The sequence below is a fragment of the Nanorana parkeri genome, unplaced genomic scaffold (assembly GCF_000935625.1).
Source record: "Nanorana parkeri isolate BGI_ZX_2015 unplaced genomic scaffold, ASM93562v1 scaffold715, whole genome shotgun sequence".
NCBI lineage: Eukaryota > Metazoa > Chordata > Amphibia > Anura > Dicroglossidae > Nanorana > Nanorana parkeri.
In genome coordinates this window covers 773,463-793,055 of record NW_017306983.1, presented here as the reverse complement: position 1 = coordinate 793,055, position 19,593 = coordinate 773,463, and the positions used below count along the sequence as shown (strand labels likewise).

General features: G+C 45.6%; 1 protein-coding gene across 1 annotated transcript; it reads right to left on the bottom strand.

Annotated features, from left to right (window-relative positions):
• Positions 1-5,553: 5,553 nt before the first annotated feature.
• Positions 5,554-19,370, bottom strand: LEXM (lymphocyte expansion molecule). The gene is made up of 9 exons (XM_018563993.1): positions 19,272-19,370; positions 16,952-17,039; positions 13,723-13,893; positions 13,514-13,636; positions 12,692-12,829; positions 12,479-12,622; positions 9,893-10,060; positions 7,935-8,063; positions 5,554-5,688 (listed from the first exon to the last, which is right to left on the bottom strand). Exons 1-9 carry the CDS (start codon positions 19,319-19,321, stop codon positions 5,554-5,556), a joined length of 1,146 nt encoding a protein of 381 aa, XP_018419495.1. The 5' UTR covers positions 19,322-19,370.
• Positions 19,371-19,593: the final 223 nt, after the last annotated feature.

Here is a 19,593-nt window from a genome sequence, read left to right as displayed (position 1 = left end):
TCTAGCCAATGTGATTCTACCTGCCACCACTGACCACTCAGTCCAAGGTCTGGAGCTTAATGCTGAACTCCAGACACAAAAACTTTCTTTTAAATATGTTTCTCAATAGCCAAAAACGATATCAATCTACGTTGTGTGCACCAAATGCCTTATTAAAACTAGTTATAACCTTGTAAAAGATTCAGTAATATTGTCACTGTGCTACACATAACCTGTGCAGAGAGAAGAGATGTGGAAGAGACCCAGCAAGCTCCACCTGCTACAGGCTGCCTGCAGAAAACGAAAGCAGGTGGCGGAGAAATAGAAAGATCAGCAGTGACCGCTCTTTATTGCAGGAAGCTCCAGCACAGAGGCAAAGTGTCACATTGGAGTGTTGCACAGTTCTGGAATAAATATACAAAGAACACCAGGATTCAAATATTTGGACAATTTTTCCTACTCCCGGAGTTCAGCTTCAACATTTATCTTGGAAATTACGTTTTTCTGTGTGGGTTTTATTGTATGGAAACCTCTTTGAGGCAATGTTTGTATATTTGGTGAAAGTGCCAATGTGTTCTATGCTTTAATTAAATAATCTTATGTACAATTGGTAATGTGTTGTACTGAGTGTGATGACTTCTGTGTCCACTGGACTGAGCGGGATGCCTCGTGAGTCCACTGGACTGAGCGGGATGCCTCATGAGTCCACTGGACTGAGCGGGATGCCTCGTGAGTCCACTGGACTGAGCGGGATGACTCGTGAGTCCACTGGATGGAGCGTGATGACTCGTGAGTCCACTGGGCTGAACGGGATGACTCATGAATCCACTGGACTGAGCGGGATGACTCGTGAGTCCACTGGACGGAGTGGGATGACTCGTGAGTCCACTGGACTGAGCGTGATGACTCGTGAGTCCAGTGGACTGAGCGTGATGACTCGTGAGTCCACTGGATGGAGCGTGATGACTCGTGAGTCCACTGGACGGAGCGTGATGACTCGTGAGTCCACTGGACTGAGCAGGAACACTTGTGAGTCCATTGCACTGAGCGGGATGACTTACACTGACTTCCTGAAGTCAGCAGAATTGTAAAGTGAGAATTTCAGACACTAAATTGGAATCATATTTGTAAGCCTCCAGATTCCAAATTTAAGGTGATCTTACTTCAGTATTAACAAATATAAAATCAGCATATAACAAAAGTGTACAGAACCAAAATGTCACATATGGAGTTGTTTTTAATATTATAGATACTGTATATTTATGGACTGATGATGGACACCCTTTAATGCCGCTTGCCATGACACAACTAAACACTTATATGTGAACTGTTTATGTGAACCTAAGGGTGTGTCATTTTGTTCAGCCAGTCTTGTGATTTACATACTCCTGCCATGTTGTACAGTCAGGAAGATTATTCTACTTCCTGGATCAGCTTAGCCCAGTTTGCTTATAACATAAATAAAAAAGCAATGTGATGATACTGATTTCTGATACCATTAAATACCCAATGAGCAGGCTGGTGGCAGAGAGATGACTCTGGAAGCAGCAAAGCTGAAATAGGAAGTAGCGGTGTCACCTGTCTGGCTGTGTAGTGTGGCAGAGGTGTACGAGACTGCATTCTTATACAGAAAAGCCTCTGGCTCAGCAACATCTATGTTAAGCACAGCTTTAGAATTAAAGAACTTCTGTCAAGATAAAGTTTTACCTAATCTTCCATAAAATCAGGTCTGGTCTGTTTTTGTGGCTGTGAGCTGGAGCAGTACCCGCAACTAGTGTTACAGATCTCATTACAGCAACCGAAAGCAATTTCCTCTGCAGCTGGGACTGGAATCCATAGGGTTAAATTGTATGGTGTGTAATGGCTAGTTGTCTAGATCCTACAAAACCAGGGTGATACCAGAGACAGGATTCATCTGTTACTATCCCAAAGTTTTCTGAACATTTGTTTTCTCACTGTATTCAAAAACAAAACTCGTTCACAGCTAAATATCTTTCCACTTCTTATTTATTCCTGTTTTGTACCCCCGCAGTTCTCTGTTAATCGGACCACTTATTATTTTAGCTCAGTTGCCTCTTCTGAGGCCTTTAACCAGTTTGAGCTAGAAACCTGCCAATCAAAAATCTTATATAATTTTCAGGATTGATCAAGAAACCATACGTGGAACAGAAACCCATAACAACCAATCAGAGTTCAACCAATCAGAGTTCAATCAGAGTACCACCATCGTAGATGATTTCTGATCTTTAGCTATGGGGACTGTACTTTGCACCTATTGCTTTGCTGCCTGCCCTGTTTATTTTATGGAGTAAGTACATTTGTTTTCAAGTAATTTAAATAATTATATTTTTTAATTGGTTAATGTTACAGTGGCCACATTTACTATACTATGGTGCTAATATCCTCCCTGGCAGTAGTTGGTCTAGGGCAGGAGAGGCAACATCAGCACTCCAGCTGTGGGGAAATGACAAATCCCATCATGCCTCTGTCTTTGATAGTCATGCCTGTGTGCGGTCTGAGGCATGCAACGCCTCATGGACTTCCACAACACCTGGAGTGCCGAGGTCGCCTACCCCTGGTATAGAGGTCCGAATAATCACACTCATCTGCAGAAATAACTCTTCCTGCTCCTCAGAGCAACGCACAGTTTCTCCTTTTATTTTCTTCTTCTGCACAAAAGACACTCAGGCGATACTGTGACTGCTATGGGCATCAAAAGCACTTTGAATAATGAGGTCCATAGAGCCCCCAGCTGTCACTGGGTAGGAGCCTAGTGGGAGGGTATGGGGGCACATATTGTTGGGGTAATCTCACCATTGGAAATTATAGAAGCAGGCTAATGGTTTAAGGCACTAGTGGCCCGTGTACATCATTTATTTATTTAGGTTGGACCAATATACAGATTACCATACTTTCAATTAGCAGCATTTCATGTTTTTGTCCCTTAAAAGAAACCTGGCATCAATCTAAATCAGAATCTGCCATTGTCCATCTCACAGTTTGGATACTAGATCCAAGGCAGATGGTTCACCCACAGAGATGCTGCAAAGTTACCTTACTGCCTGTGAGTCAAACAACAGCTTGATGACAGATTCTTTAAAGATCAACCTCATCCAAAACTAACAGGGTTATTCACAAAAGAGTTTGGAGAAGGCAGGAGAAGTGATCAATCTAGGCCAAAACAGCTGATTCGGAAAAATTCTCCAATTCAGTTAAAATTTCTAGTTCAGCTATTTTAGCCTAGATTGCTCACTTCTCCTGCCTTCTCCAAACCCTTCACTGTTTTGTGAATAGCCCTGCAAAACAAATGTCATTCATTTGTATAGTATGGAGAATCCATTGGAAAGAATGTGATGCCATCTTGTGGCAGTTAAGCAGAACTGCAAATTCTAGCAAGGGGATTTCTCCACTACCTCCCAAGAGGTATATGAAGCCAGCGGGTAGTTCAAAATACATACCAAGATCTATGGCTGGCCTCCAGGATATATAAGTTGTGGTAGAGGTTGTCCTTTAACACTGGAAAAAAAATACTTTTCTAGCTATCAATTCAAATGAAATGTATATAATTGCACATTTTCTTATTATCTGATTGTCTTTCAAACTTCACAACTAATCACCAGGGACCCTTCATCCTTTATGCAGTTGAGGTGGAGCTTCAGGTTCAGCAGATTCTAACATTCTCTTGCCAGCTGATGGGGTGTGGGATTTTTGGATACGCTCTCTAGGAAGACATAACACAAGGTTAATAATAAACTGAAATTTTATATATATATATACACACACACATACACACACACACACACATATATATATATATATATATATATATAAAAATTGTGTGGTTGAATATTTAAGCCGCAAAACACAAAAGGCAGAATAAAATCTGCTTGGTGGCTGTAAGAAATATCTCAGGACTAATGTCTTTCTATATGTCAAAAGCAACACGGAGGCTGCAGTGGGCATTCCAGCATCTAAGGGGGGCATAATCCAGGATCATTACCCCCAGGGGGTGGATGGGTGCAGTACAAAATGCTGGGAAGTAAAATGAGGTACAGGGAAAATTGGCTTTGCTCCCTGAATGTATTCTGATGTGTAAAAATTTAACATATTGCAGCTTTCCAGTCCTTAGATGTGGTGGCTGCATTAGCTTGCTTTTTTTCATTTCATCTGGTGATGCTGAGAGTAACACGCTTCCTGTCCTAGGCTGGCAACACCCACTCACTCCACTGTATCTATGGATACAGCCATGACTCCCACCCAGGCTGGACTACGCACAGGTCCGCCTTTGTTCATCTCTATTACATGGAAGATAGGAAGCTTAGATAAGATTGTTTTTGCCTTCAGTTCAGCTTACAGGAAATGACAAGGTCACAACAGTCATTTTCTGTTCTTGCTAAAATTGTTGTTAGCCCAAAAAAGAAAACTAATGCAGACACCACATGGAAGCACTGGTATGCTGCAATATGTTAAACTTTTGGTTCTTGGACTTAGTTATCCTTCAACAAATATTCCACTGTGTAAGCTACGACTTGAGGCACTCACACAGGGTAGCTTCCCCTGCACATGGCACCCTAACAAAGCAACAGGAGAATGTAGGAAAGGCAAATATGTCAGGGAGGGAGATTGAAGCAAACTGTTGCTTTAATCTGCATGGACAAGGCAAAGGTTCCATTGAACCTTACAGTTCCTCAGGTGATGGTGATTCTAAATGGGAAATGTTGGGGCTCTCCTAAAGTAAGACCTTAGTCTTGCGATGGTTGTAAAGTGATTAAAAAAACGTACGATCTGCCCATCTTGGACAGGCAGATCGTACTCTCGATCATCGCAAGCCCGCCCCCCTGAGGGGCGGGCTTCCGATGACCGCAATGCTGAACGGGCAGTGTGCGCGTGCGCACACCGGCCCGTTCGGCATTTGTCTCCCGAGCACCGTTCAAAGCAGCTGAAAATCGTACGATTTTCGGCTGGTTTTCTATGCGTGCTCCTTAGACAAAAGACGTGCGACCGTACAGTAGAAACGGTCGCACGTCTTCGTTCACACTGATCGATTCTCGTACGATCGCGGGATTTCCCGCGATTCTCGTACGAGAATCGAGCAGTGTATGGGCACCTTAACGTTTTGAGCGGTTCCTTATTGCTGCCACCAACACGATCCTTAGACACTATTATCGCACAATATGTACTGATGGAATATTTATTTGTTTAAAGCTGGCTTCACACCTTCGTTCTACAGTAACAGATGGTAGACCATAGGTTTTACCGCGTGTTACCGCAATGCATGGTAACACACAGCACTCTGTGTGGTGCGCTTTGGTGCCATTCATTTATAATGGCGCCCTGATGGATAACACAGAAGGTGCTGATGGAATAGTGGTGCAGTGCACCGCAATGCAAATGCTATACATTGCGGTGTGCTGCATTCCAAAAGTGGGCCATGTCTTTTTGTTCTATTACAATGCATTATTAGCCCATTCTAAATGAAATTGTGAATAATACAACATATCGGATGAATCTTGAGATTGACGAGTGGAGACTCTGATGCAAGCAGCTCAAGAAGCAAATAATCACCACTGATACTTACTGCAATACTTTGTCCCTTGGTAGGTTAGACAAATAACGCCCTGTTTTAGAAATGAAGGCGGTCCGGTACGTTGGTGCTGTTTTGTTCCGCGGTGGTTTGTTAAGATCATATCGGCCAACTCCAACAGGGTTCTGAAATCAGGAGCATAAAATATACTGATTACCAAGAACGATTAGCAAGGAAAAATACATTGCATTTTTAGTAAGCACATATTTCGGCTATTTTAATGTTTATTCTTATAGAGACCCCTCCAGTGTGCAAATAATTGTGGAAAACATCCCTGCAATCAGCAGCCTCCGTAGGCCTCTTCGGTATTTCCGGTGTCCCCTGCCATGTGCCACGGATCTATCCTCAGCCCCTACATCACTGTTGTGCCCTTTAGGCTGGAGCTGCAGTGCCCAGGGGGGGGACACAGCCATCTGATACACACGTAAGTATTGAATGCTGCAGGAGGCACGGACGAGTACAATGCCTCTTCTATTTCAAGATTTTTTTACCCTCATAGGGTTGCACTCCCTGCAGGCCCGGATTCCCCACAAGGCCACCGAGGCACGGCCTCGGGGCGGCAGGGCACAGAGGGGTGGCAGCGGTGTCCTTGTGGGGAAGTTGCCCTCTCTACATTCAATCCTTCTTTGTACAAGCAGGACTAAATGTAGAGTGAGGCAGACGATTTTTCGTTTACATGTGAAATTGGCGATGTCACCGATTTCACATGTAAACAGTGTGCAGCCGGTCCGTCCGTCCTCCCGTTCCCCCTGCACTCACCTCTCTCCTTAGGTTCCGTCCTCCGCCGCCGAGTCCTGAGTCTCTGACTGCAGTGAGCAGAGCGGCAGGGTTAAAAGTAACCCTGCTGCTCCGTGTAGACAGTGAGAGGGAAGAGCTGTGCTCTTCCCCTCTCACCTGTCACAGGAGTTCCAGCACAGTGCTGTGCTAGAACTCCTGTATTGGAGGTGACATGGTCACTAAAGAGAACCTGTCACCTCCAATTGCTATCACACAGGGGATTGTTTTCTCCTGTGTGATAGCAATAAAGTTAGGTAGGGAAATTGATTTAAAAAAAAGTTTAATAAATAAAAATAAAAAAAATAATATGAAATAATTAAATAACAAATCCAGTGGGGGGGTGCATCGCAGAACCTGGCCTTGGGGCGGCAGGGAGAGTAAATCCGGCCCTGACTCCCTGGGTCAGAAATTTAGGAGCAGCCCATATAGGTCTATGAAGCATGCGGCTCACTGAGGGGCTGATATAAACAAAGCTGATATATTTGCTTGTGAGAAGATGCGCTCTGAGTGTAATATTATTGTAGCCAGTGGAGGGATTGGCAGAGAGAGGCGGCAGACACTGAATGGTTGGTAAGGTGGATGAGTCTGGCAGCAGCAGTAATATTGGTTGGTCCAAAATGTTTTTGGCACACTTGCTGTACCATATTTGTATTGCTGAGTAACACACAGAGATTTGCATGTTCTTCACATAATGAATCTGTATTTCACTGCATCCAGTCTCATTGCTCAACAACTGCTTAGATAGCCACAAGGAAATTGTTTTAATCATGCAAGTGTGATGGATAGGCTTAAATGGTGAGCAGGAAACAGTGAGCATGGCAATAGATGGATCCCAAGAACAACAGGAGACATCTGCCTGTCCTTTGTCTGTAGTACTGGGACCTGTCACAGTATTTGTGCAACTTGCTGTCCTTAAGAGGATTTGAACCCAAAACCTTTTTTAAGTTTTGGATAGCGTAAGAGAACATTATAATCCCGATCAGCTTTTTTGGGGTCTTTGTGCCCCATTGATTAAATGTCCCTTCACTTCCTGTCCGATAGCCACAGGAAGTGAGAGGAAATCCCTCCAAAAAGAGGGAAATCTCTGGTGGTCAGCAGGGTCACCAGAAGTAATTTTCCCATTGGAGGATTTCCCATCTATTCCTATTCTAATGACAACTCAAAACTTGGGATTTTCTTTCACTTTCAGTGATAACGGGACAGGACACAGCAATAAAAACCCGACATATGTTCTAATTTATCTCCCCTCTATCCAGAACTAAACAAAGTTTGGCTTCAGTTGCACTTTAACTACTGATTGTCCTCATTCTACAATTCTAAAGAAAGCTAGAAAACATATATGTACAATACTAATTGTTCTTATGTTGCCCCCTAAATTACCCCAAATTCCCGCTTGCACTGGGCTATCGGATCAGGGGCTGGATCTGACTACTTATGGCCATTCTAAGGCACAACTCCAAGCAAAAACCACAGGAGGCATATTTAATGTGACACCATAGCTGCCCCCATGTACATATAAAATGACTGATAATAGTAACAAAACATGCTAGCTGCAAAAAGTAACAATAAAATGTATTATAGATCATTCACTTACAGAACTTCCAAAAAGTAATCGGCATGATTTTTTCTCGAATCTTTTTGCTGAGGTCAGGAATGGAGCGGATGATTGTCTTACTGATGCAAAGAGTGGTTTTGTGTCATATGTTCCGGGCCCTGGAGAATCCTGGGAAAAAAACAAGACACTCCGCTACGTACACAAAAATCATGAAAAACTTGCAATGCATTTCATAGCATTTATTCCACTTACATAAAACTAAAATCTCAAGTGGTATGGGACAGCAGTGTGTACTGCTACATTCACAAAAGATATACAGTTAATATGCAATGGGGAGGAATTTACTAAGGGCCGGTTCACACCAAAAAGTCCGCGTTCCAGAGGGTTCGGCCTCTAGAACACAAGCCAGCCATCTCCCAGCGTTCAGGGGCGCCCCCCGCCCGCAGTGTGATTGCCCACACCCAGAACGCAGGCACATTAGTGCCTGCGTTCTGGTCCAGTGCAATCTGCAATAATAGTGCTTGCAGCATTTTTGCAGGTCGCACTGGACTGGAACGCAGTTACTGTGCCTGCATTCCGGGTGCGGGCGATCGCAATGCGGGCGGGGGGGGCGTGGCTGCGGTGCCATTGACTTCAATGCACCGCCACACCCACTCATGGCCCCGAAGGCAGGGAGATGGCCGGCTTGCGTTCCAGAGGCCGAACGCTCTAGAACACGGACTATGTGGTGTGAAGCGGCCCTGAGACTGGAGCTGAGAGAATCTGGAGCAGCTGTGCATGGCAACCAATCAGCTTCTAGCTTTCATTCTCATAGCTTAGCTGAACAAACTGAAGAGAGAATCTGGTTACAATGCACAGTTGCTCCAGATAAAGTCTGCGCCATTTTTAGTCATTTTCTATTGTAGTACAACATACACTAAGGGGCCAATTTACAAAGCAGAGAATGTGACTTTCACAAACATTCACTGGTGGGAAATCAAACACTTCCATTTTAAACACATGGACCTGGAAGGTTCTCAGCCAGAGTATGTTTGTGAAAGTCACATTCTCTACTTTATAACTAGATCCCAATGTGTGCACTTTACTGGGTAAACCCCAATTGGATTTGCTCCCTTCTCTGTAAATGCTACTGCAGCCTTTCTCAACCTATAAAACATGGCGTAACCCTTGGAATAACTCTCGGATCTTAGGGAACCCCTGCTAATGATTACTAAATCTACAGCACAGGAACATTAGAGTGATCAGTAGATCCAAAAATAAATAGAAGGATAAGAAATCTGACATATTTAGAGAATTTGACACCCAGGGTTTCTCTATACCAGTTATCATTTGTAGCTACAGTGCTACAAATGATACAGTAGCTATCTAAGACGCAAACATTGCTCACTGCCCAGGCAGCCCCGAGTAAACTCTGGAGGAGGCCTGGGAAATGCTGCTCTAGAGACTGTAGTTTATGAAAATCCCAGGAAGATCTTCAGCCATGTCTACATGTTTTATGTACTCAGTGGTAGCCACAAAAGTCACATACCGGCTATTAGCATCATCACCCAAGTGTTCCATAATGTAGTGGTCACTGAGTGTATGTGCTGACCAGGACCATCCCTATAATAAGGCAGCCTGAGGTGGCTGCCTCAGGCGGCATATCATTGGAACTCACAACTGCCACTCCCTTTCTGGCCAGAACGCTCCAGGTTGCTTTGCTAGGGGCTCTTGGAAACCTATGGCGCTGTGGCTGGCGTCCTGCCCAGCTCCTGGCAACATTGAGCTGGACAGGACGCCTTCCACCACAAGCCACGACGAGTGCCCCCACCACCCCCTTCCCCCGGAATGTCCACCACACCCCACGGAATGTGCGGAGCAACTAGCTAGCTCACCTTCCTGACCCCCTACAGCAAAGGGACCCCCTCGCAATCTACGTCTATGACGTCGAGGGGCTCCCCTGGTGCTGACCACCAACAAGAAGGTTTTTAGTAACCTATACAATACATGATACCTACAACCGGTCGTGGCCAGTGAGTGAGAGAGCTGCAGAATATTCTCTCTGTTGGAACTTTCGGATACTGAGCAATCTTCCCGAACTTTCCATGTTTCAGTTTCTGATCACTCTTCAATTCTTCGGTGAATGATTTTACTTTGTATTGTCCTAATTCAGATGGAGTATGTTTCTGGGGACAAATGAAAATATGCCTGAATATTACTGAACATTATACTATCGTAATATTATCACCTCAGATCCTTGAATACATCTTTCATTCAATCTCTTTTTATTCAGTTTTACAAAAAATACACATAAAGTGAAAACATTGCCAGCTGCAAACAAAAGCATATTGGTGAAAAAAAGGAACAGCACAGTTGTATCTGGATCTCCAGCCATCAATAAAGTAAAACTCAGATATCTCTGATCTCATACACCAACATAGTAAAAACATCGGTAACATGGCTCGGGTCCATGTTGAAATGGTAGTACGGGACAAGCCCAAGACCCAAATGGTGAGCGTATCATAGAAGTTGTCAGAGGCATTTGAGAATATAACAAGTGTGATATTTGGGGAATATAGCACCTATGGTGAGCGCTTAAAGGAGAACTATGGGGTTAAGGCTTTTCCCCATAGTTCTCCTTAGGGTAACGGGAGGACACAAACCAGCGTCCTCCCGTCACCCTAGGCTCAGTATACCGCAAGCTGTAGCTCGCGGTATACTGAGACGCCGCAGCTGAAGCGGATCCTGACAATTGTGCCGGGATCCGCCCAGCTGCGTGACTGACAGCTGGCTCTGCCTATCTAGAGGCAAAGACAGCTGTACCCGCCCCCTCCCCCGTCCGCTCCGCCAGTCAGCGCTGGCGGATCAGAGTGGGGAGGGGGGAATCCAGCCCCTCCCCTGTCATGGCAGAGAGCCGTGACAGGATTGAGAGGTGAGCGAATGCCGGTATATGTTCGCTCACCTCCCGATCTACTGAGCCGACCTGTGACAGTCTCATTGTCACAGGTCGGCTAGAACTATGAGGTGAGTGAAAAGCACTCACCTCATAGTTCTCCTTTAAGGACCAGTCGTGAAGCCATTGTTACATAAAAAGGACAGGAAATTAAGGGAAATCTCTCTAATGGGACACAGACCGACCAGGGGACAAAAACTGACCGGGGTTTAACTATTCCCCATGTTATCAAAGATAATAAATACATAAAATATTTTAAAGAAGAACTCTGGGCAGAATAAAACTTAACTTACAGAATAAATGACAAAGAGGCACCAAATAGCCTATTACATCCTAGATGTAAACTTGATCCTTATTAGTATACAATGTTACGCTATTTTTATAGTTAAAAGGCCTGTGTTTAATAATACAGGGAAGGTGTAATGCAGATATTGAGGATTAGGATGGAGTGTTGTGTTGTACATGCTTTTTGATGTAACAAATTATGTTCGTATATGAAAAATGAATTTAATAAAAATCTTGAAAGTAAAAAAAAAAAATATTTTATTATAGGACTCTAGGCAGAATAAAACTTAACTTACAGAATAAAACTTAACCCTTACTCTGCAAGGGTTAAGTGCTCATTTTTGTCTAGGGTCTAAATCAGAGATAACCAAACTCCGGCCCTCGAGCTGCGGTTGAGTTACAAATCACATGAGGTATTGCAAGATTCTCACAGCCACGACTCCCGGAGAGAGATGCATCATGGGATTTGTAGTTTCACCACAGCTGGAGGGTCAGAGTTTGGCTACCCCTGGTCTAAATTAACAAAGATATACTCACCCGAACCTCGGGCTGGCTGGCTGTGATGAAATGTCCCTCGGCGTACTCACGTCTAATACACTGTATCAGATGTGATGACTCACGGATCATTAGATCAATGGAGCAGAGGGGGGGAGAGGCTGCAGGGACTGGTCTAGCAGCTAAGCAGGACCACGGTTCAGGTGAGTATATCTTTGTTATTTTAGACCCTAGAGTAAAACAAGAACTTTACCCTTGCAGTGCGGGGGTGGCCTCACTGCAAGGATTACGTTTTACTCTGCTCGGAGTTCCTCTATAAGGTAAACACTGCAGTAATATCTCTAAATATCTGTCTATTCAAAATATACCAAACTGTTCCTTTCAGTAGAATTGCCTTTAAGTAAGTTAGAGTTCCTTTGAGCAGAGTGATGACAGTGAAATACAGAGGCAATGGAAGAGAAAGCATGTAAAAATGAGAAATTCTATTATCAGTCCAACCTGTCCGTCTTTCTCCCACTCTGACTGCATTTAGGCGAAAGACTCATCTCTTCAGGGAAGCCTATCCCACCTGACCTAACCACTGAACTATCACTTTCTCAAACAATTCATCCCCACACAGCTACCTCCTCATGTATCACTTCCCCTAAACTTTTAGATTGTAAGCCCTCAGGGGCAGGGCCCTCCTTACCATCTTGTCTTGAATTGTATTGTGATTGTAATGTCTTCCTTATAGTGTAAAGCGCTGCGCAAACTGTTGGCGCTATATCAATCCTGAATAATAACAATCAGTGGAATAATGACTCCAAATATAAACTAACCAGGAATCCCTCTTACTTTCCCATTAAGGTTTCCTTGCATTACCCATACTTACTGGGGCAGCAAAGTATCCATATAAAATGGGCTGAGATCTCGATCCAGTAAACATGTCGTAGGGACCTCGCTTCCCAACAACATGTTTCACAATTTCATCGGTGGGATTTTTCAAGTTGTATGTCCCCGGTCCCAGCTCGGAGCCCTGGAATAAGAGCAATACATTAGACAACCGGAATTTAGATCATTTCTCCGTCATACTGAAATCACTCACCGCGATGGAACCTGAATCCCATTTCCTGCCCTCATTATCCATAATGCCCTTGGAGGAGGCAGACTTAGTGGCCCTTTCTTCTATCAGAGAGTATGGGTTCCCCGCTTTGCCATAACTTCCGGGTCCAGGGAAACAATCCTGCACAGAGAACAGACACGGAGGAAATACAGTCATATCGGTCACATAGGCAGTATCATAGTACACAATATAGGAAGAAATTAAATGTATGCGTATGCATTTCCAGGACTGTAAGAACTTTGCAGGAGTAAGCCCGTGGCCTTGGTAAACATTCTTCCTATGACAGCATACCCATAAATTGTGTTGGTGACATGTATAGTTTGCTAATGTGTATGTGACTTAATTAGCAGAGTGACTTAGTGATTAGCACTTCTGCCTCGAAGCACTGGGGCTCTCGGTTCGATTTCCGGCCAGGGCACTACACAGAGCTTGCATCTCCCTGTGCTTCTTTGGGTTTCCTCCACTTTCCTCCAACTCTTCATCATGGCAGGTTAATTGGCTCCTGTCTAAATTGTCCCTAGTATGTCTATGTATGTGTGTCAGATAGGTACCCTAGATTGTAAGCTCCTTGAGGACAGGGACTGATGATAAATGGTGAGTAAAGCATTACATAAATTGTTGACGCTATTTAAATGCCTCAGGTGGTGATAATAATCTGGCCACGCAGTGTATATGATATCTATATCTATATCAAGAGGTCAAAGGGGGATTTATTAAACCTTGTAAAATAGAAATCCCATTTCACATGTACAAAGTTGAACCCATAGTCACAGCATTATTGCCTTACTTGTAAAAGAACCTCACCTTCATGTTCTCTTTAAAGCGGACTTCTCTAGTGCTGCACAGTCCTCGCACACTGGATGACTTCTCTTCCATTAGATCAGTAAATGACTTGAAGTTGTAGCGCCCAGGACCCATGTACTGCTTCTAATGGAGTACAGGACAAATACTAATTACAGATCCTCTTAAAATATCCTGGGGGATATGACAGCGATAATCAGACTTTATCTCACCAGCAGGCGGTTCCTCTCCCATGTCTCCCTGTAGAGAATATGTGGCATCTCCGTCAGTTTTTCTGTTTCCTGTGCTCTTTTCCATCCAGGGGCTGACGCTTTTCTCTCCAGGACAGAGGCACTGAAATCTCCTGGGGCAGTTTCATAGGTCCCAGGTCCCAGTCTTCTTCCCTGGATTAGGAACACAATCAATCTCAATAGTCCCAGTGAAGGTCATGCACCCTTAGACTTATTTTAAGTGGAATTAAAGTCTGCATTGTGGTAGTTGGTTTCCAGTCCTGTGCCTGTCTCCAAAATGATCTGGTTTAAACCACTTCTGGCTTGACAAAGAGGTCCTGAACCTCGAAACGCGAAGCCAAACTGCTCGACTGACATTCCCATCACCCAGCGAGATAGACCGCGCTGGTTTCCAGTCCTGTGCCTGTCTCCAAAACGATCTGTCACAACGACTGCCGACAGGTTTTCCAAACCGCTACAGAGCGGCACTCTCACTCCCGTTCAGCCGTCGGGTCTCAGCCTGGCCAGCTGACTGCCCACGGTATTGGACGGCACGAACACCCTCAGTGCATAGCCTGTTTACAAACAAGGCTACAGGTCGGCAGATTTTTTGCGCTCCAGCCATAGGAGCCTCCCAGCTGTCACTACCATCTCTCCTCCATCACCAGGGGACCAAAACAGACCCTTCCAAACCCATACCTCTCACCGGCAGGACATTACTACGTCCATCCAGCAGTACAATAATCACCAGTGAAAATTCATGCATTGCCTATTCGACGATGTAGCCCGTTCATCACATCCACACCGATAGGCCCGAGACACTGCTGAGCGATCCATACAGCCTTTTCTCCTGATCTGCAAGACCTCATCTTGTCCGCCCAAACAGTGAGTTTTCAGTCCAGTATTGATTTTAAAGTTGTTATTTATACCATCCCCACAATATCCCAGGGTTGCAGCGCTTCTTTCCACCCTCCTTTCTACATATGTCTACAGGGTTCCTCCCCCTGAACAAGAAGCTGGCTCACCCCATCTTTTAATTTTTTAAATTTTGTTCTAACTTTTGTTTTTGTTTCAAAATTGTTGCAGAATTGTTTAACATTAAAATTGATTTTAAACAGATCTATTCCTCTTACCACATTCCATAACAGTTGTGCGCTCGCCATTTTTACCGTTTTTATTGTGGTGGGTAGGCTTACTTGCACATTATGGCACACTTACCTCCCAAAGCACTCCCTCTCTGGCCATGCAACCTCCATGATCTCCCTTGTTGCTCCGTCACTGCCGCAGACATCTTCGCCTGATCTTGCTCTGGATTGTTGTCTTCAGCCACCTTAACTGACCAGCCTGGGATAATGTAACTCCCGTCCGCATGCATCCCGACCAGGGGTGTAACTAGAAATCACAGGGCCCCATTGCAAAATCTTGTATGGGGCCCTGTGATTTCTAGATAAGTCCACCTGATAACCCAAACAGCCCACCTGAGGGTGACCCTGCAGAGCCCACCATAGACTCTCTATGGTGAGCTCTGCAGGGTCTCAGGTGGGCGGTCAAGCCTTCTTACCTGTCTGGCCGATCCTTTGTCCGCCTACACCTCCTCCATGATTGCTTGCGGGCCCCGCCTCCTCCGTCACTGGGCCCCAACTCCTCGATCGCCTCCCCATCGCTAAGACTTACCTCCTCGATCGCTGGGCCCCGCCTCCTCCATCGCTGCTGACGACCTGCTCGGACACCTCCCCCGAAGCTGCTGGTTGTCATCGACTCAGCAGCTGTGAGGAGGTACGTGCCGCTGCACATGTGAATGGCTGCGTGTTTCTCCTCACAGCCGCCAGTGACAGCCAGCAGCCTGAAATGCCATAGCGACCCAGACGGCCCGCACGGCATCAGGGGGATGTCCTGGCCGGGCCCCCCTGTGCCGCATAGCGGCCGCCTGGGTCGCTATGGTGATTGTTACACCACTGATCCCGACATTCAAAGCATGCCAAGATTGCACCCAGAGCTGCGTATGTGCGGCTCAGTGTACAACTATAAGAACATTGCTGTCAGGCAGAAAATGAGACTTCAGTTTTGCCTTAAAGAAGATTTGCGGGCAATTTTTGTAATGAACCCTTGCAGTGGGGCTACTTGACTGCTCATAGGTAGAAAAAAAGTTATACTCACCTGAATCTCCGAGTCGGCTTGTTCTTAGACCAGTCCTTCCAGCCTCTCTCCCTCTCTGCTGCAGCAGTCTAAGGATTCTGGCGCCATCATGTTCTATACACTGTGTATAGACGTGAGGATGCCGAGGGACATACCATCGCTGCAGAGTAGGAGGACAGAAACTGGAGGGAGCTCTGTGACAGCTGGCTGCCTCATTGGTTTGGATGAGTATAACTTTTTTATTTTTTGCACCTAGAGTGACTAAAGCGAGCAGTTACCCTTGCAGTGCGGGGGTAGCCCCACTGGAGCGGTTAATTTAAAAAATGCCTGAAGTTCTTCTTTAAAGTATATTTCCACTTATGCAGTCAAATTTGAGAAACCCCCTCTGCATGTTTGTTATGTGTTCCTATTCACACAGTATATCTAAAAATGATTTTACAAAATAAGTCTTTCTTTATTAGATGCTTCTGTCGATTAGGCCTTTGGACAGACTGCAAGCTAATCTGTATAATTTCCCAGTGACAGGAAACTTTGTCTGTCCCCATAGCAAGTCTGGGGACACTCTCAGCTTCCTCTCATTAACATACAATGCTTCTGCGTCTTTAACCCTTTGTTAGTACAGACAGTGTTTAAATCAAGTTTACACCTGATAATGAGATCTGCCAGCATAGTACAGATAGGGTTAATTATGGTTACTTCCCCACCCTCCCTGCATTCCAGAGGAAAGTTCACTTTCATCGATGGCTGAGGCGGAGGTGGGGGGTGCTCTGGCCGGCGGCCCGCTCAGTTTACTGATGTAACTTGTTGCCAGGAGCTGAGCAGGAGGCCAGCCAGAGCATCCTGCTCAGCTCCTGGCAACCAGTGATATCACTGGTTGCTAAGAGCTGAGCAGGATGCCTCCCAGAGCTTCCCAGGTTGCTGGAGGGGAGATGCGTATGGCCCTGTCAGGCCCTGTGACCACCCCAGAGTTTTGCTCCCCCACCTTCCCCTTCATTAACACAACATGGCTTGTCTCTTCTTGTCTGTTAAATGGCTGTGAAAAATGAAATCAGTCATAGGAGAGTTTCTTCAAATCTGAATATTTATTGGTACTCACTTGCTCTGAAGTCGCCCTCTTGCAGTATGATACCTGTGTGTAGGTGCCAGGCTTCTTATGCATTGGGTGAACTGCTGACACATCAAACCTGTATGGGGGAAGAATGTAAAAATAAAAATGATTTCTGTAAAACGTTCACATAAGGCTATACTGTACATAATCAACAAGGATGCTGACTCCCATCCTCCAGCCACTCAGAACATGGGGACCCAATAGTACTGTGACACAACCCCAATGCAATGTCTTTTTGGAGCACTGACCAGAGCCGTAGCTAGCTCCTTTTGCGCCCGAGGCCAGAACAGAAAATTGTTCCCCCCCCCCCGACAGACGTGTGCAGTATGTGACGCCATGCGCCCAGCCTCCAGGAAGGAGTCTTTGCACATGTCACTTGTGTGTGTGGATGTTTTTGCTTTTTTACTGGTGGGTGGGCTTTGGGGAAATATTAGGGATCTAAACAGACCCCTGACATTTCCCTTTTGAAATAGAAAAAGAGATTGAAGAGATTGAGGACACAGAGTCCTCTGCCCATACAGCGGGGGAGAGCAGTGGGGATCGGAGGAGAAGCTGGAGCCTGTGCCGCTCCTCTTCTCCCTGCCGAGCCACAGCTGTGTTGGCCGCCTGGCGCCCCTGTTGCCTATGGCGCCCTGTGCTCGCCATGGCAACAGGGGCGAGGGGGCGCAACCAGGTCTGTTTGGCTGCGCCCCCTGTCAGCTGCGCCTGAGGCGAGTGCCTCACTCGCCCCATGGGAGCTACAGCCCTGGCACTGACACTCTCATTTCATAAAGCGTTTTTAATTCAGTGTATCAAATTGAATGCAACCAACAATGGGGGGAATTTATCAAAACTGGAGCAGACAAAATCTGGAGCAGTTGCCTATGGCAACCAATCAGCTTCTATCTTCAGTTTAAGTTAAGCTTTGAAAATGAAAGACAGAAGCTTATTGGTTGCTGTGCACAGCTGCTCCAGATTTTGTCTGCTCCAGTTTTGATAAAGCCCCCCCCCCATTGTGTTTTATGTGCTTTTTCCTCTCTTTTTTAATTTTTCCCTTTCAAATATGTGAAATCGTGGAGTGAAACTCACTGATTAAAACATGTATTGTGCGTTATCAATGCGTTAACATTGACTATAATGTAACATGCGTTTTTCAAGAGCCGTATAAAAGATGCAGCAAGTAGGATTTTTCAAAACCGCATATATGACACCAGTGGGGAAGCTAGATATTCTGTCACCCGGGGCAAAGGCTCAGAGTTGCTCCCGCCCCCCGGGGAGAAGTTCTCCATCCACACACCCAGTGGCACCCCACCTAAAGCGGCACCCGGGGCACACCCCAGCCCCCCCTAGCTTCAGCCCTGCATGTCACACTAATGTGAGAGCTTCACAGATTATAATGGAATTATTATAATTATAATGGAACTCAGAGCTGTGAGCCTTATAAGCATGGCCCATCTTTGTGACCATGCTTCATGTTACATCCAAATTTACACGGTAACTTCCCCGGCTCCCCACATGCTCCTGTTTTCATTTGCTGTGCATGGCTCTAGCCACACAACTGCATCATCTATATACAGATCCATTTAAATGATGTGCATAAAAAGACTACAAGTCCCATTAGTGGCAGAGACTTTAGACCTCAATGGAACTTGTAGACCTCAATGCAACTAGGACGGTGACGTCACCTCACTTGCAGCCATTGATTACTTGCCCCCATAAATGAACATCCTTACCTCCATACAGACCTGGCGCTGTAGGAACAGTCTGCAGGAGCCTGAGCATTGCACCCGTGATCCACTGATCATGGTTGCAATGCTCTGCGGGCTTGAATGCAAAAATATTCTGTGCGTGCATTTATTAATTTTTTTAGAAGGTTGCCTTTAAAACTTGTCACATGGGTGCATTGACTTTCTGAGAAATGTGGTGCATTGTTGGTAACACATTGAAGATGCACTTGAATGCAAAGAACAGAAGACACCATTGAATTTGTGCGATTTCACTCACATGTCCAGGACTTCACCTGTAGGATGGGGAGACGCAATTTCAAGTGTTCTCAGAGCTCTTCTCTGCAGAACATAATTGCACATGTATAACAGGCAGAACAGCAGGGGTATCCTGTGCCCATCTAGCCATGGCGGAGGCAGATGTGCCAGCATGCCTTGGAATTATTCACACAGTGATGAACCAGCACAGACTGAGAGGCACAGAGTGCCTAACCCTGATATCCGGCCTCAGCGATCCAAACATAACGGGGCCGGAGTGTTCTGCTACAGAGTGGGATCGGTCAGGACCGTCAGATCTGCTGTGATCTGTGCACCGGGCATTTTACCTGGCACTCTGGCAGCCGAAGGGCGCCCCGGTGTACTTCTTCCCCGTCATGTTGAGTCTGGTCACCCTAGCAACGGAGACGCCTGTCAACCAGCTCCCAGGTTAGCGGTCACGTGACCGCAGGTAGTGGCCGGACTGGGCGGAGCGCAGTGACGTCACGTATCGTTCAGCCTCCCTCACATGCTAGAATGGTGCTGGATGCGGAGTATCTCCATCTAGTGTCACATCATGGTTATTGTAAAATGCTTGTATCAAGGAAAGGAAATAAATGATTGTTAAAAACAATAGGCATCTCTCAGTGACCACATTAAAGGCGAACTATG